We start from the raw sequence: 16068 nt of genomic DNA on the forward strand, positions 1-16068 counted from the left end.
CGTCACGCGCGCCCCCGCGAGGTAGGGAAGAAGTGAGGGAGGGACCGCTCCTCCCCTTTCGCTGGCTCTTTGGCTGCTGAGGCTGCGAGGCGCCACTGGGCCACGAGGGGCGCCGCTCCCCGCCCTTCCGTCCTGTGCCTGTTGGTCTGAGAGGCCAATGAGGGGCTTCCCCTCAGGACTGGGCCCCTCCCTGCCTCCCTCCAGCCCTTGAGCCGCGGGGGCTTTTGGGAGTCCAGAGCTTAACCTTGGCAGCTGGGCAAAGGGGGCTCCAGGCGCTGGGCAACTGCACTTCCCATCACTCTGCGCCCTTGGCTCTAGGCTGGCTCAGGCAGGATGCTGGGGCATGTAGTCCAACTGCCTCTGCAGGGCCCAAGGCCCCTTCCCTGGTTCCGGCACCCGCCTGCAGAGTCCTCCTCCATGCCTGCTCCGAGGGTGTAGGGTCAGAGGGCAGTGCCCACCCGCCCACTCCTCCGCCTGAGGCCTGGCAGCCAGTGGCCAAAGCCAGGTCTTGCTCTGCACACACAGGGCCTGGTCCTCCAGGGGCATGTGAGCCCCATCTCCACCAAGCGCCATCCACAACTCTCCTTGCACCTTCCTCCAAGGCAGCAGGAGCCTCGCACCCGCACCCCAGGGGCCTGCCCCTCTCCGGCCCTGGACCCTGGCACAACCTTCAGACCCCTGACCGGACAGCCAGGTCCCCCTTCTCTCTCTCCTCCATGAAAAGGGAGGCACACACTGACACAAACACAGACCTAAACTCTCTTCTGCCCTGTTCTCTCCCCATGTGGGTCTGTGTCATGAGTCCTGCTCTGCTTTTCTCACAGGCTCCCCGAAAGCAAAGTCTCAGCCCGCCACAGAAGGACGAGAGGGAGCCTCACGTGGCAGGGAGTCCCATGGCTCCCAGAGAGCGGCCCCCAAGAAGGCCCTGGTCAAGCGCAGGCCAGCAGAGAGTGGCATGGTGCCCTCAGAGGCCACTCTGTACCCTGCAGCCAGAGAGGTATGTCTTGGCCACGGGTTCAGGGGCCATACTCTCTCCTTTTCTCTGCCTGACGACCACCGAGGCAGGGCCAGTGGCGGCAGAGTGGGTGCCTTGCCTTTGAGAGGGCCAGTGGGCAGCCTCCTGGCATAAAGGAGGGATGCTGGACATTGCAAGCGTCCCTCGCAGCGTGGCTTGTGGTACCCATCAGTTGTGTTCCTGGCCTGGTGCAGCCACACAACCCCCTGTCTAGCTCATGGAGGGGTGGGATGCCAGGGCCACGAAGAGAGGATCCCCTGACCTCTCCAGAGGCCTCTAGGTTCCCCTCCATTCAGGCCTACTTTTCAGAGGCACAACAGCAACAGTTCTCCACAGAAACAAGAGTGGGGCCAATGGCCCCAGAGTCTCTGCAGTTGCTTTGCTCACTGCATTAGATGCAGCCAGTCAGTTCCCCTTGCCTCTTCTAGGGCCGGCTGGCTCTCTGCCCTTCCAATAAAAGAGATGGTTGTTGAAAGATGTGGTTGTTGGGGGCAGCTGAGACGCCAGCCCCTCTCTGACTCATTTTGCCTGGCTTTCCTCCCCACACATACACACACATTGTCTGGACAGCAGGATCCCTGCCCAGAGAGCAAGGTGAGTGGAGGCCCTTCCTTCCCATAGCGGCAGATTCCCAGCAGGAGAACATCTGTCTCGGTTCTCCACTCTGCTCCCAGCCCTAAATTGGGACCAGCTGGGCCTGACGCTATCCTTGGACACTCCAGGAAAGCGGCTCAGGAAAGTGGCTCCCAGCAGTCAGGCTGCCTCTCTTTTTCCTTAGAGGCCATGGCAGCTCCCCAGTCCCAGCACCGCCACTCCGCGTTTCTGGTACTGGCTTTTTCCCGGTTGCTGTGGGGCCTTCTGGCGGACCCTTGGCCGTTCCCCATCATGCACTGGGGCCAATGTCACCACTCCCTTCTCCCTTTCATCCTTCTTGTCATGGGCAAAAAAACCAATGTTATAGCACCTGGCAGCTGTTGTGTCAGTTCCTGCAGCCTTTTGTGAGGGGCTAGAACAAACACTCAAACACACACAGGCAGCCATCTCTGCTGTCATCGTTTCCCTAAATAATGGCACAGCCTTTTAGCTGGTGGTGGGTTTTGTTTTTCTGGCCCAAGCCTTGCGAGAAGGAGAGCCACAGAGAGGGATGAGAATTGAGGAGAGAGAGGAAGACAGACAGACACCTTGCCAGGAGGTCTTCTGTTTGGGGGGCCAGGAGCAGAAGAGACCCATAAATCTGGGATATGTATAGATATATAGATATTTTAGATGCCATTTTCAAATTTGATCCAAAAAGTGACAATATATTACCTTGTGTGCTGGAGCCTAAAATAAACACCCCTCCCCATCCCCAGATCTTGTTCTTCTGTTGAAAGTCCCACTTGATGCTGGGCTGTGGCCAAAATGAGGCCGTGCGTTTTAGGATCCTTGCAGGCCAGTCTGGTTTGATCTAGACTCTCAACTTGCAAAACATAGGCTTTGTTGCCTTAGTTGACCAGAAGAAAATCCAGCTTCCCAAAAAGGTTGGAGGTCTGCAGCTCAGCTCCTGCAAAATTTATGTTAATTGAAGGATCTTTGTTTTCTCTTTGCAGAGAATAGAGCAGAATGGGTATTCAGTTCAGCTCCTCTGCTTTTGACTCTTGACTCGAGAATGTCCTCTTGCCGATTTTCTAGGACCCTCTTCCTAGTAAGTACATCTAAAGGTCCAGTGTTACTTTATGAGCAGCCTGACCCCCCCCCCCCCAAAAAAAAAAGATTTTTTAAAAAAATTATTTGGATATCTTAAGTTTTGTTATCATGAACACTTTTAAAAAAGTTGGAAGAAATATTAAAGGACTGCTTTTTAGATGGTGTTCTGTGTTCTAGGAAAGAAAAAGGAAACCCAGTTTTCTGTAGTTAAAATGAGTGTTGTGTTTTCATGTCTCACCCCGACCCACAAGGTTTTTTTCCCTGCTGCTTAATCCTGTCCAGGGTCAAAATACAGTTGTCATTGGCACACTCTTTCTTAAGTGGTTCAGTGTGGAACCGTTAACAGCTCGGCAGTGTGAAGCCTGTCACGTTTACCCCACCCTTCTTTCTGACAAGAGCAGAGGACTCTTTTAGCTTCCAACCTCAACCCTGTCAGGTGGGCCAGGCCACGCAAGAGAGAAGAGAGCAGAGGGGACTCGCCTCCTCTACAGGCAGAGGGGTGCCTTTGCCCTAACAAAGCAAACTGGGCTGGACCACAGCGAACTAAATGTGAAGAATCGTCTCAACTGCTTACTGTGGACCTCTGAGGGGGGGCGGGAGTCAGATATGCTTTTCATTGAAGGCTTCCAGGGGGACTCCACCGGCTGAGCCTCTCTTTCTCTCCCTCCCACAGCAGCCACTCTGGTGCTTCCTACCTGGAGTGTTTTACTTTGTCTGCATGGAGGCCGTGACATTGGGGGTGTTCACGCATATGACTCTGAGTGTCTCCTGCTGCACCAGCTGCATTGGTCCCCAGGAAAATCTGGTGTTCCAGGAGACTTGGAACCCCAAAGAAATCTCTGGAGGGGAGGCAGGCTCCTCTGCTGGTGCTCTGGGGCCTTTGGTGGGTTTTATTGTTAAGGGAGTCTTAGGTGGCCCAATGGGGCTGGAGTTGCAGGGATGCCCTTGGAGTCCATAGGCCCACATGAGTGGATAGACAGCATTAAACAGAAAAGAAGAGAGCAGCCGTAGGGCAGAGTTTAACAAAACAAACAACTTCTGGATTGTCTGGGAATGCTTCTTGTGAAGCCAGCCTTGTGTAACATTTCTCAGCTTTGGCCAAGTCACGCACTACAACAGGGTGAGCTTTAAAAACTTTAAGAAGGGGGGGGGTCTTCCCTTGCCTCCTGCTGCCTGTTTGGTGACCGTCTGCCATGTGGGCCAGCGCAGGAACATAGGAAGAGGAGCACTGTGGCCACCTCTCTAAACTCCTGCCTGCCTGCCTGCCTGCCTGCCTGCCTGCCTGCCTGCCTGCCTTCCACCTGAGCAGTTGCCACCTTCCTATGCCTGGCAAGGCTCTCCTGTCTCAGCAGAAACTCTTTTGTTGCCACTTCCCACAAGAAGAGGGAGCTGCTGTTCTTGGGCTCTTCCTCGCAGGAGCCCTTTGAAGGACACTGTGGGTCCCTCTCCTCCCTCTGGCCTTATAGGTCTCTCCATCACTTCTCATGCCACCACGATGGGAGACATAAGATTGAAAATCAAATCTAGCTTCTTTTCCTAACAAGCAGAAACTGGATTTCCTTGGAAGAGGGAGACTCTTTCCCAGAATTTCAGCTCATCTTTGAGTGCCTGACTGCCCCTCGAGGTGCTTCTCCCCCATAACACTTTCTTGCAACTGTTCCTCTGCTTCCATGCCCCAAGAATCATGTGGCAAAGGTCCCACATGTCCCCTCCCCACGGTTGCCAACTTCAGGATCCCTGACTTACTCCGTCCCCCAGTGTCAGCCTCTCCGTGATGCTGCAGTTAAACCTGCATTGCTCTGACACCCCGGCCCTTTCCACCGCCCCACTTCCCCTCCAAAATGCCTCAGACACCCCAGTAGGCACTTATTTTTAGTCTCTCTTTCCTTTGCGTGTGTCTGGCACGTGGCCTGGAAAATGAGGCAAGAGACCCCAGCAGGAGTCAGTGTTAATCCTCTCAGAGCTTCACCTTCTGGGAAGTTCAGACAATAATGTGAAATCATTGGGGGGGGGAGGTGCTATCTCTCGCCATTCTTGCTTTCTTGTGATGCCCTCCTCTTCCAGATTCCTCCCCGCACAACACGGAAAATTAAAAGTTAATAACAAGTGGCTATTTTTAGCCACTCTGAGTCCCAGAGGTTCTCTCTCTCTCTCTCTGAATGGTGGGGAAGGGTTAACGCTGGAGCCGTATCTACCCACACCTTTCTGAGTGAATATTCATAACATCAGAGTCTAACTGAGCATTTTCAGGAAAAGACAGTGCATGGGAGGGAGATGCTTTTCCACCCTTCCCTCCCTCCCAACATGCAACCCCCCCACCCTCCTCCGCTGCCGCCACGGCTGCCACCACCCATGGGACGCTGTCCAAGCTGGATGGAACAACCTCCAGAGCAGCTGTGGAAGGAGCATGGGGGAGGCTATGTGGACAGGATCTGGCGGTAGTAGCCTCCGAGCGAGGGCTCAGCTCTGATCCCCCTCAGACCAACCCCTCTGAGGTTCACCTCCTTTTGGGGAATAGCCAGAGGGACCCTAAAGCGTCATGGAGATGCGGAAGGGGAGAGGGAGCACCACAGTTGTGGCCCCAGAGGGTCTCCCTGATTCTGAGGTTTGGAGGTGGGGGTCCCCGCGAGGCCTGGACCAGGAATGGACTGCTTGCGACACCCCCAGGAGCGCCTGGTAAGTAGAAAGCGCCTCTTCCTTTGGCTTCAGGGCTGGTTGGTTTGTGCGTCAGGCGAGAGAGTGGAAGTTCCTCCAACAGTGTGCTGTGGGAAACTGAGGCACAGAACAGGAGCAAGCCTTGGATCTGAGCCCATCTTGCCCTTTTCTCCTTCTCTCTCTCTCTATCTCTGTTTCTTTCTCCCCCAGAGACTTGGAAATCCACATTGTGGTTCTTTCATGCTTACTTCTGGGGTCTCCTGACTGCCCATCTCCTCTGAGAATCAGGCCAGAAACCCTGTGGAAGCACCTTTTTAACTCCCCTGTTTTCAGATGGGCTTCAGAAGCCCGTTTCCTGCTTCCACAAGGTTAGGGGCACAGCCTGTCAAGGTTACTCATGAGAAGAAGAGACATGACATGCTGAAGCCCCTCATTACAGCCTCAGCTTGAATCCTCCTTAGAAATGTGACTTCACTTGCTCTGGGTTTTGAGTAGATTGGCCCAGAGGTCCCATGCCTGGCCATCAGGGCCCTGGGGCAGAAGCAGGAGGGTCAGGAAGGGGTCTCCTTCCCCACTTGTTTTGTATAACCCCCCTCCCTCTGGGGCCCATTGATGTCTCTCAGGCGCGTTTCCCCCAACCCCACCAGTGTGTCCCACTTGCAGCCTGGAGCACTTTCTGTTGTCTCCAGGTGTGCCGGAAGAGAGAGAGAGGGGGAGAGAGATAGAGTGTATGCCGACATCTCTCGGGCCCGGCACCTTTCGTTCTCTCCTCCTCTCTACTAGCTGGCTCAGACTGGGCCCTCTTCAAAGGGGAGCACCCCACTTCACAGCCTCCAGTGGAGGATGCCCAGTACATGCTCTTTGGGGGGCTGACCCCAGAAGGTGGGGAGCCTGACTGATATCCCCACTCGGCCACCTGGCCTTGGGCTGTTCGCATCCTCTGACCCCAGCCTACCTGGAAGGGTTGGGGACGGGGGCTCTATGTACTGCCTTGTTTGTTACACAAGATTTCCTTAGCCTGCAAATGCTTTTTTGCTTGATCTTGGCTTCTCTGACGGTGGCCTCTAGGTGCCTCTGTTTGACTTTTTGGCATTAGCTGGGTGTTGTGTTTTAATGGCCTGCTTTCCTTTCTTTCGTGGCTGTTAATCTGGCCCAAGGGAGGAATTGAGCAGTTCCTGAACGTGTGTGGCTCTGGCTTCCTTAGAGTGGCATCTAGAGGGTTTGTGGGCAGCAGCTGCCCAGAGCCAGCCTTAAGCCCCTCGCCTTGCTCCCGTGCCAAGCTATCCCAAGTATGCCCTTCTCCTTTGTCTCCTGCCCTCCCAGCTCTTTCTGTGGGGCGGAGAGGGGGCTCCATTAGCTACTAAGAGGCTGGACCGGGAATTTAAACTTTGATTTGAAGTGCAAGAGGGCTTACACCTCCCACCTTCACCCCCCTGCCCACGCCCAGGGTGATCTCACATTCTCTTTCTCCTCAGGCCTGTCTCATCCTCCTGGCACCTCCTGATCATGGCCTGGCTGACTGTCACCTGCACCGCTCAGGTAGGTCTAACAGGAGGCCAAGAGGGAAACTGGGCAGATGCTCTGTTTTGAATTTATGGGAAGAAGATGCTTGGGGAGAGCTTGGATTGGCACTGGCCAGTTATTGGCAGGTTGATTATGGGTGCCCACTTGGCCTCTTGTCTGCTGCTCCCAGTGACTCTGATCTCTTGCTCAAGGGAAAAAATATTCTGGGCAGAACAGAGGGGAGAAAACCAGCAGAGGGTCCAGGGGGCCTGGAAAGATGTCTCTGGGGGTGGCTGCCAGGCCCTCAGAACACGCGTCAAACATCAGCCAGCAAACAAAGAGTTTTGAAGAGATAACTGATTTTAATGCAGTTAAAATGGAAAATGTCAAGAGCCAAAGGCAGGTCAGCCCCCAAAGGCATTTTCCATTCTGCTCTGCAGTTGGGCCAAGCATTGCCTGAGAGTTTTGGCTGCAGAAGAGAGTTTTCTTTCCACGGACCTACTGGCTCCTCTCTTGCCCAGTGCCTGCCTCCCTTTGCTGTGGGTTCACAGAAAGACTCCCCAGTGCCCCCCATTTATCCCCCATGCTCTGGAGCCCATCTCGGGTACTGAGCACTGCAGTGGGAGTTGTGGGGAAACCTGTCTCCCCATCTCAAAATGTCTGGCTACTACTGGCCTTCCTCTTCCACCATGGATCACCTCCTGGGGTTTGGTTGGCAACCTCCAGAACCATCTCCTCCCCCCACAGCGCCCCAAGTTTGCCCCCCCAGACCCAGCCTGCTGCCTTTCTCCCCTGGCAGGGCAGCGGTCATCCTCCGGTTGCTCAGCTCCCAGTCTGGCAGTCACTGACCCTTCTGCCTCTCTGTTTATGCTCTGCTTCAGCAGAAGTTCATTAAACCCAACAGTTGATGTGGGGAGATGGCAGGAGCCGCCTCCACCAAGCCCTGGGGTGGGGTGCGTATGGGAGGAATGTGTTCCCTCTGGACTCAGCGGGATTCCTGGGAGCGTTTGTGCGTCAGGGAGCGCACGGAGGGCCTTCAGCACTGGTTCCTCCCTTAATGAGGAGAGGATGGCGTGTGGGGCAACCTCGCTCTGCCTCTTGAGTAGTCCATGACTGCTGCCCGATGGGAGGGTGCCCTTATCCCAAGCCCAGCTATCCTGGCTCAGCTCAAGCTTTATGCCCAGCTTGAAGTGGGAGGAAGGAGAGTGGAGGGAGACCAGGCCCAAGGAGGATCCTCTCAGGAGCTTTAGAACCGGGTTTGTCTCATTCATTGATCAGATGTCGAGAAGGAGAGGACAATGCACCGCTTCGGTGCCTCATAGGAGACCTTCACGGACTCCTCTTCTGACCATCAGAGCCTCCAAAGGGGCACGGGGGCAACATGGAGGCTGGAGCGGAGGCCTGGGGGGATCTTGTATGGGCTGGAGCCTTCCTGATCCAGACAGGCAAGAGCGGCTCCTTTCCCACACTCAACTCCTTTGGCAGGAATGGCTGGCCGCATGTGGGACCGATTAGCCCCTTGCACAGTCTGGGCCCATTTTGGCTTCAGCGGCAGCAATGGTTCCTTTTGGCCCCAGATCCGATCTGATCTTGGAAGCTGCTTAGTGATTGGAGGGGATACCCTCAGGGAAACCAGGCGCCAGAGGCTCAGAAGAAGGAACTGGGAGAACCACCTCTGAGGACTCCTTGCCTAAGAAAGCCCTGTGAAATTCCTAGGGGTGCCAGAAGTGGACACTTGAAGGCACATGCACACATACCAGCGCCATCACAGCCATTTCCCACAGAATCTGGATGTGTCTCCCTTGTTGGGAGCCTTTGCTTGGTCCAGCGATAAATATTTAATTCTTTTGACCTTTTCTGTGTAAACAAAGACAGATCCTTCCCAGGCCGAATGCGGGGGTCCTTCCCTCCAACCCATACATGACCAGTGGCAGTGAAGGTTTTCTACGTCCTCCTGCCTCCCTATTTCCCCACAGATTGAGAAACTGGGGGAAGAGGGGGCCTACACACCAGTCAGCGGCTGCCTCTATCCAGGCAGGAAACTCTGTTCCAAATGACTGGCAAGAAATAAAGCAGATGTGAGAAAGATTCTCCGGGATTTAATAAGAGGAATGGTGAAGACAGAAAACAGAGAGTTAGGGGTGCTAATGGTAAAAGGCAATGGTGGGTGGGAGTAGGGGGTGAAAGGTGGGGGGGAACCAAAGCCCCTCACCCCTCAGGGCCACCTCCTTCACCATTGGAGAATGGAGGGAGGGCCGAGAGACCCCCGGGGGGCCCAGTTTTCAGTCCACTTGCCCACTCCCCCCCCGAAACTCAAGTGACCAGACTCTCTCCATCACACAAAGCGATTAGGGCTCATGGGGGTTTGGCAGCATGACAGAAATGCCAAACTCCCCCAGAACCAGTGCTGGGGAGGAGAGCCCTCCTGGCAATGAAAACCATCTGTGCCAATGGAGGAGGAAAGGGCCAGGCCCTCTCTCTCAACATCCCCCCCCCACGGCTGCAGTCGGGGCAGGAATGGCTCTCAGGCTCGACAGTGGCATCACGTGGGTACCCCTTGCCCTGCTATGGCTGCATCACCCTGTGGGACCTTGGGATTTGTAGTTTGGGAGGCACACAGCTCTCTCTAGAGACTCTCCTCCCTAAATTTAAAATCTCTGGATTCTATAGGATTGAGCCTTGGCAGTTCCTGGGTCATGTAAGTGCCATCATTGTGCCATGCGAGAGGCCTCTGTCCATCGATCCATCCAACCATCCATCTGTCCAAGTTATTTGACAGCCCTCCGAGAGGCAGAACAGAGCCTTGCCAAGGTGGCACCTATGGTCCAGATTATGAGTGGAGGGCAGCTTGTCCACAGAAGGCTCTCGGTCTCTTTAGTCCCCATTTTGGCCCAGAGGGTTGTGGGAGAGAGGGAATGGTTTTCTCTGCAGTCTACCCCCCCTCAATGCCCCACAGATGTTGGGGGAGGAGGTGCTGTTCTTAATCGGTGCCACCCATAGTAAGCTTTGGCCTGAGAGCTGGCCCTGCCTTCAGTCCCCAGTTTGGAAAGACCCAGGAGAGGCAAGTGCTGCAAAGCAGATGAAAACTGCAAAGTCAGCCAAAGGCCAACTGGATACATGGGAGTCATGACTCTGCTGTTTTTCCTTAAGTAGGGGACAGACCCCAGGACGCCGGGATTCAGCCCAGCCCCAAAGCAGCCACAGCCGTCCAGTGAGGGAGCCTGGACCCACTGGGGTGGATGGAGCGCCTGTTCCAGCACCTGTGGAGATGGTGCCTCCTTCCGAACCAGGAGGTGCATCCGGTGAGCACTCCTTGGATCTCTGTGTGTGTATCCTCACCTCATGGATGGGCTGCATGATGGGGAGGCCCAGGAATGACTGTGGTGCCTGGCACGTGGGCTGTGGCAAACACACCTGGCCCACACTGCCGGGGGTGATGCTGGAGCTCTTGGGCCAGATGATGTGCCTTCTCTTGGCTGATGCGCCTTCTTGGCCGTGAGCCCACAAGAGGGAGGGATGGCTCAGTAGGAGCTTTGGAGGGGGCTCAGACAAACACATGGGAAGGAAATCCCCCATCTCTCTCAGTATGCCTGTGGTAATGGCTGGATAGAGCCTCATCGCTCAAGGGTGCTATGCCTGGGCAGCTTTGCTGAGGTGGCCACTGGGCTCCTTCCAGCTACTGGCCAATGGCAGACTAAACTTTTGCCACCCAAACTTGAGCTGGACTTGAGCTCTGACCTGTCTTTGTTTGGGAGCAGGTTCCCTGAGGAGCAGCCATGCAGAGGGAAGCCCCGGCAGTACCGTGCCTGTGACCTCCATGTGAGTCCTCTCCTCACTCTCTCAACCCACCTGCCTGGCACCCCTCTGTGCTGTTCGCACCTGTGCTCATTCCTGCCCTTCCCTCTCCCCCTCTCTGCCTTGCAGGAGTGCCCTGCTGGCTCCGTGCCCTTCCGCGCCATCCAGTGTGCCCTCTACAACGGGAGGTCTGTCCTGGGGGGCCAGACGCCCTACCAGTGGGTCCCCTTCCATGGAGGTGAGCTGCCTTGGCCTTCTTCTCTATTCCTCTTCTGAACCTTTGAGATTTGCAGAAATGGGTGGTTCCTGGCTGGACTGACTGAGGGGCACTGTGTCCCATCCCCACATGGCAGGTGACTCTCCTGCTGCTCCTCACCTGGCCTGTGGGTCTCTCTAGGACCCTTTCAGAGGCCTGGCTAAGATGCTAGGAGCCAAACCCCCTGGACCTGAACTCTCAAGTTGGGCACCAGGACTCCAGAATAATCCCCCCCCCAGTGCACTTTGGGAGCCTTGCTTAATGTGGGTCCCCCTCGCCCTCTTTGTCGGCCTTCCTCTGCAACTGTACTAATCTCTCCCTTGGCTTCCATGGGCTTCAAGTGTTACATCATACTGTTTACTCTCATAATTTTAAGTCTACTTTGCTGTCTGTCATGGCTTTTACAAAAAACCAAACTGAAAGGTTCCGACAAGGAAAATGTATGTGTGTAAAATGTAACCGATTGAAATATAACCCACTTCCAATTACCAAAAGACACATTTTTTTAGTGGGGTATTTATACCCTTTTAGAAATTTCACTGGCTTCTCTGCTTGAAGGTTTATTTAATCTCTTATTTCTTCACAGTAGTGTCTTTTGATAATTGGAAGTGGGTTATATTTCAATTGGTTACATTTTACATACATAAATTTTCCTTGTCAGAACCCTTCAGTTTGGTTTTTTGTTCTTACATCTTGGGTTTTGTGTCGTTAGGGACTTTTGTTGGTTTATCAGGGCTTTTATACACTGCTTTTCCAATTTTCTCAGCTTTGTGTGTTTTTTGGTAATAGCAATAGCACTCCCTAAGCGGTTTACAATGTGTTTTTATGCTGCCTTGAACTATAATGAAAGCCAGAACGCTAATATTTTTAGGTGGCACAATTAAGTCATTCTTTTAGGTATTTCATTATGCCCTTTCCTTGCTAGCTCCCAACCTCTGTGACCTAAACTGCCTGGCGGTGGGGCACAATTTCTACTACACCTTTGGACGGGTTTTGGACGGCACTCGCTGCAGCCCAGAGTCGCGAGACCTGTGCATCAGCGGCCGATGCTTGGTGAGTCACATCTGACGGGTGGCCGGATTCCCCCTCCTTCTCGGCGGTGGAATGACCCCCTGGTGCTGCATTGGGAAGGTCCTGCCTCCGAGAACCCCACTGTACCTGTTAGCACGATGGAGGCAAGGTAAGCGGGAGCCCTGCCCCTCATTCCTCCCCAGCACTTGCACCATGGCTTCATTGGTCCCATGGGCACACAGGTGGGCACATGCACACAGGCCGAGGCCACTCACCAGATACTCTCTGCTGAAGTCCCTTCTGCCCTTCATTTCTTTTTCCCTCCCTCCATGGCCAGAGAGTGGGCTGCGACGGGACCCTTGGCTCCGAGGCGCAAGTGGATGTCTGTGGCGTTTGCAACGGCAGGAACGAGACGTGCCTCTTTGTGCAGCAGGTCTTCCGGGCAGCGTTCCCCACCTCTGGTGATTGAATGACCTGACGTTCTCCGTGGGTGAATGCTTTGGCTTTTGGCTTTGTCGCTTCCTGTCCTCCCCCCTCACACACCATAGTTCTTTCTCTCCCCCACAAACCCCAGCATCCCCCACTCCTTCTCTAGGGTGCCCCCCACCCACATCTTCTCAGGTGAAAACAGACCTTGCTCGATGCCCACCTTTCGAGGAGGATCAGGAATATTCATGGGGTGGGGTGGGGGGGAGAAAAAGGAAAGAATAAATGGCCAGAGGTTAAGACAGCCACATGGAGCCCCTGCTTTTGAAGTGAAGGTTGGCTGTGACCTCTAGCCCTCAGGAAGCCCCGAGAGACTTTGCTTTGACTCAGGGAATGATCCAGGCAACCTCTCTGGACACTTGTTTTGCTCCACTCAGCCACATGTTGTTTTAGCAAAGTCTTTAGGATAGGAATAATGCTTCTGGAAAAACAACAGCTCCAGGCCTTTGGATGTTTATTCTTTTTCCTTATGGGCATCGCCAACTTGGACAGCAAAGCACCACACTTGTCTCTGATTTTTTAAGCAAGAGGGTTTTGTAACTTAATTTTCTAACTGCAGCCTGGTTGTGCAGGCCTCTGTTTGCTGTTCCCCTTGTAATAGTTGTTTGGGGGCATGGCTAAATCCTGTTAGGATTGGTGCACACCTGCATCTGGAGGCCCTATTTTTTAAAAAATGATTCTGACCATCAGCCAAACCCCACACAGGAAAATTGATGCAGCAAACCCAATCTGGGTGGCTTCTCCTTTCCCCCGTCTCCTCCTTGTGCCCTCACACCCTTCATCCATGCCAAAGATTAGGAGAGAAAGCCAAGTGTGGAGATGCTGGACAAAATGCATGCACAGTGCTCAGGGCCTACTTGGGGAATGAAAGGACACCTGCAGAGGACTTTGGACCCGCCTGGCTCTTCGTAGGAGCAGCCAGTAGACAGGGGAGCAGAATCCAGGGAGCCCCCATTTATAACTGACATTTTGGAAAGGCATCTCCCCAGTTCATACTGGACTTCTCAGGGAGCCCTTTGTGCCTGCTAACGCTGCTGCTGCCACCGCTGTGTGCCCCATTGAGAGCACAGCCCTGCCTCCCCACTGCCACCCCAACCCCTCCTCCTCCTCTTCCTCAGCACCTCCAGCCCCACAGCCCCTCCTTTGCCTCCCTCTACACTTGACCCTTCTCCTCCTCCTGTCCCTCGGCAGGTTTCTTTGGGTACAAGAATGTGACCCGGATCCCGGCAGGAGCGCGCCACATCAAGGTGACAGATCGCAGCCGCAACTATCTCGGTGGGTGCAGAGTCCGCTGGTTTAATAATGCTCCTCTCTTCTCGATCCTGTGAGGGTCCCTGCTCCCCCCACTTGCAGTGATGGTTCTCCACCCCAGCAGCAAGTATTTCAGAGAAGATGCAGAAATTGCTTTACCATTCAGAGAAGGCCGTCCTACATCCCAGCCGCAAACGGAGGAGATGAAAAAGAGACCCAGGAGACAGCAATGAAATTGGGGGGCTCTTAGTGTTAGGGGCAGATGCCTGAGTCCTTATGTTCCCCTTTCTGTCTTCCCCCTGCTTTCTACCTAAACAGCTCTGATGAATGCGAACCAGCGCTATGTCATCAATGGGGACTGGGCCATCGACTGGCCGGGGGTGTACGAAGTGGCTGGCACCAAAGTGCAGTACACTCGCACGGCTGATGTGCACGAGAGCTTCGAGGCTGCTGGGCCCACCCAGGAGGACCTGTCCGTCATGGTGAGCTGGGCTGCAGGGAGGGAAGCAGGGAGTATTCCTGGGGGTCTGTGGTTGGAAGCAAGCTCTGCGTCCAGGACCACACTCCCTCTGAATGGCAACTACCGGGGGTGTGTGTGTGTGTGTGCTGGTGGGGGGCATTTGCCTGCCTGGGAGAGGCTCCTGGGGTATAGTTATTCTTCCCTGTGATGCATACATGTCAGCATTAGAGACCCTAGTGGCGTGGTTGTGTAGACCCTTTGGAGGTCTCTGTCATGGAAGCACAACCAATAAATAATGTAGGATCCATTGCGTTTTCCATTCCAGGTCTTGTTCCAGGCACCCAACCCAGGCATCGAGTATGAGTTCTGGCTCCCAAGGGAGCCTTCCCACCCCATGCAGAGCGATGCCAGTCCTTTGCGCCAGCCACAGACCAGGGAGGCCGAGGGAGACGTACCAGCTGGCCCCCTCCCTTTCCCAGAAGACATGGCAACAGTCACCCCCCAGGGACAACATGGCACCAAAGAGGTGGCCAAGCAGTATCTGCAGGAGGAGCTGGAGCCAGCGCCTACACTGCCACGGGCGCCCTTCCTATCAGGTAGACCCCACTGTTTGGGGCAGTGGATCTGAAGCGACACTGAGTGGGTGGGTACACTGGGGCCTCCTCCCATCCAGCAGACACAGGGGGTGGGGGGGTTGCATTGATTTATTTCCCCTCGTTTAACATTTTCTGAGCTCCAGTGTTGTTGGGGGTGTTTTTAAAAAAACCAAATTCCTGCTATTCAAGAGGAGTGTGGCAAGTGCAGACAATCCTCCAACATGAAACGTAATTAGCATGGCTGGGATGTTTCACCACAAAGCACATACTGAACGTATGACGTATTTTCAGCAGGTTGCAGCCCTTTAGTTCCCCAGGACTCCCCCCAAAACACACACACACACACACACACACACACACACACACACACAACACGCAGAGAGACCCACACAGACCCTGCGCTTTGGAGAGAGGGGTCGGCAGAAAGGAACCTACCTTGGCCATATTGGGGTGGGGGGTGGTTTGGGAGGAGGGAGGTGACAGCCAAAGTTTAGCAAGTTACTTCCCAGAGGAATGAGCACCAGGAGACACTGGAGCTCTGGGTGCCAGACCCTCATCCCAGGGCCACCCAGTGCTGGAGAGGGAAGGGCTGTGGGAGTAACTTCCCCCTTCTTCTACTTCTTCTGTTGCAGGAAGATGTGGAAAGTGCAACACACCAAAGGGAAAATCCCAGCGCATCCACCATTATTGCAGTAGCGACTTTGGCAAGTTCCTTTCCTCTGTTTCTGGGTGAGGGATTGGAGTTTGGGAGCCCATGGGGAGGCAGCAGAGCTCCTGCAGATCAAGGCAATTTTTCCCACTGGCATTTTCTTACTATAAGACATTGTTTGGCCAGGCATCCAGTCCCATGTGGGGCTCCTCTGAGCTGCCAGCTAGAAGCTGGCTTCTCTCCTCCTTTCAACTTTGACCAGCCCTGGGAGACTGAGCCCAGCCTTGTTATGCACAAGAGGCAAGGCCTTCTGCTCAGAGAAGTCACCCCATACTGCCAAGCGGAAGGTCCTGGTTTCACACCTCTGTGAAAGAGTGGGCCATGGCTGCCATTCAGCTCTGATGGCCTTGGCCCATTTGGGACACGGGTTCTGAGCTGCGTAAAGTCAGTCTGGACTTCGATCCCATACAGGAGTGGCAACAACCACACAGCTCTCCAAATGTTGGTGAGAGTGCAGGTTCCAGCATCCTTTGCCCTTGGCTATGCTGACCACCTGCAGGCTTGTGGGAGTTGTAGTTCTGGCACCTAGAGCGCTGCAAAAGTAAGGCAAATATATCTGGTTCTGGGTTCCTGTCCCAGGCAGCCTGGTTACTGTCCCTCAGTCATAAAAAGAGGGCAGAAGAGCCTCCTGAGCTTTCCCAGTCT

At 54.4% G+C, this 16068-nt stretch overlaps 1 protein-coding gene across 2 annotated transcripts in view; it reads left to right on the top strand.

The window, feature by feature from the left end:
* The window catches only part of ADAMTSL5 (ADAMTS like 5), a 16616-nt gene continuing 548 nt past the window's right edge, over nt 1-16068 (top strand). Inside the window, exons 1-13 of one of the 2 annotated variants that reach the window (XM_089535343.1) lie at nt 1-21; nt 825-997; nt 2605-2699; nt 6832-6895; nt 10013-10161; nt 10618-10678; nt 10784-10892; nt 11836-11963; nt 12259-12382; nt 13599-13682; nt 13977-14140; nt 14444-14714; nt 15347-15418. In XM_089535343.1, coding sequence (XP_089391469.1) covers nt 6863-6895; nt 10013-10161; nt 10618-10678; nt 10784-10892; nt 11836-11963; nt 12259-12382; nt 13599-13682; nt 13977-14140; nt 14444-14714; nt 15347-15418 — 1195 coding nt within the window. In that variant the 5' untranslated portion in view covers nt 1-21; nt 825-997; nt 2605-2699; nt 6832-6862. Of the gene's footprint in view, nt 22-824; nt 998-2604; nt 2700-5025; nt 5378-6831; nt 6896-10012; nt 10162-10617; nt 10679-10783; nt 10893-11835; nt 11964-12258; nt 12383-13598; nt 13683-13976; nt 14141-14443; nt 14715-15346; nt 15419-16068 lie in introns of those variants that run through there. The other variant, XM_089535342.1, reaches the window with a different exon arrangement.

The sequence above is a fragment of the Sceloporus occidentalis genome, unplaced genomic scaffold (assembly GCF_023333645.1).
Source record: "Sceloporus occidentalis isolate IW3139 unplaced genomic scaffold, rSceOcc1.0.p SCAF_8, whole genome shotgun sequence".
Taxonomy (NCBI): domain Eukaryota; kingdom Metazoa; phylum Chordata; class Lepidosauria; order Squamata; family Phrynosomatidae; genus Sceloporus; species Sceloporus occidentalis.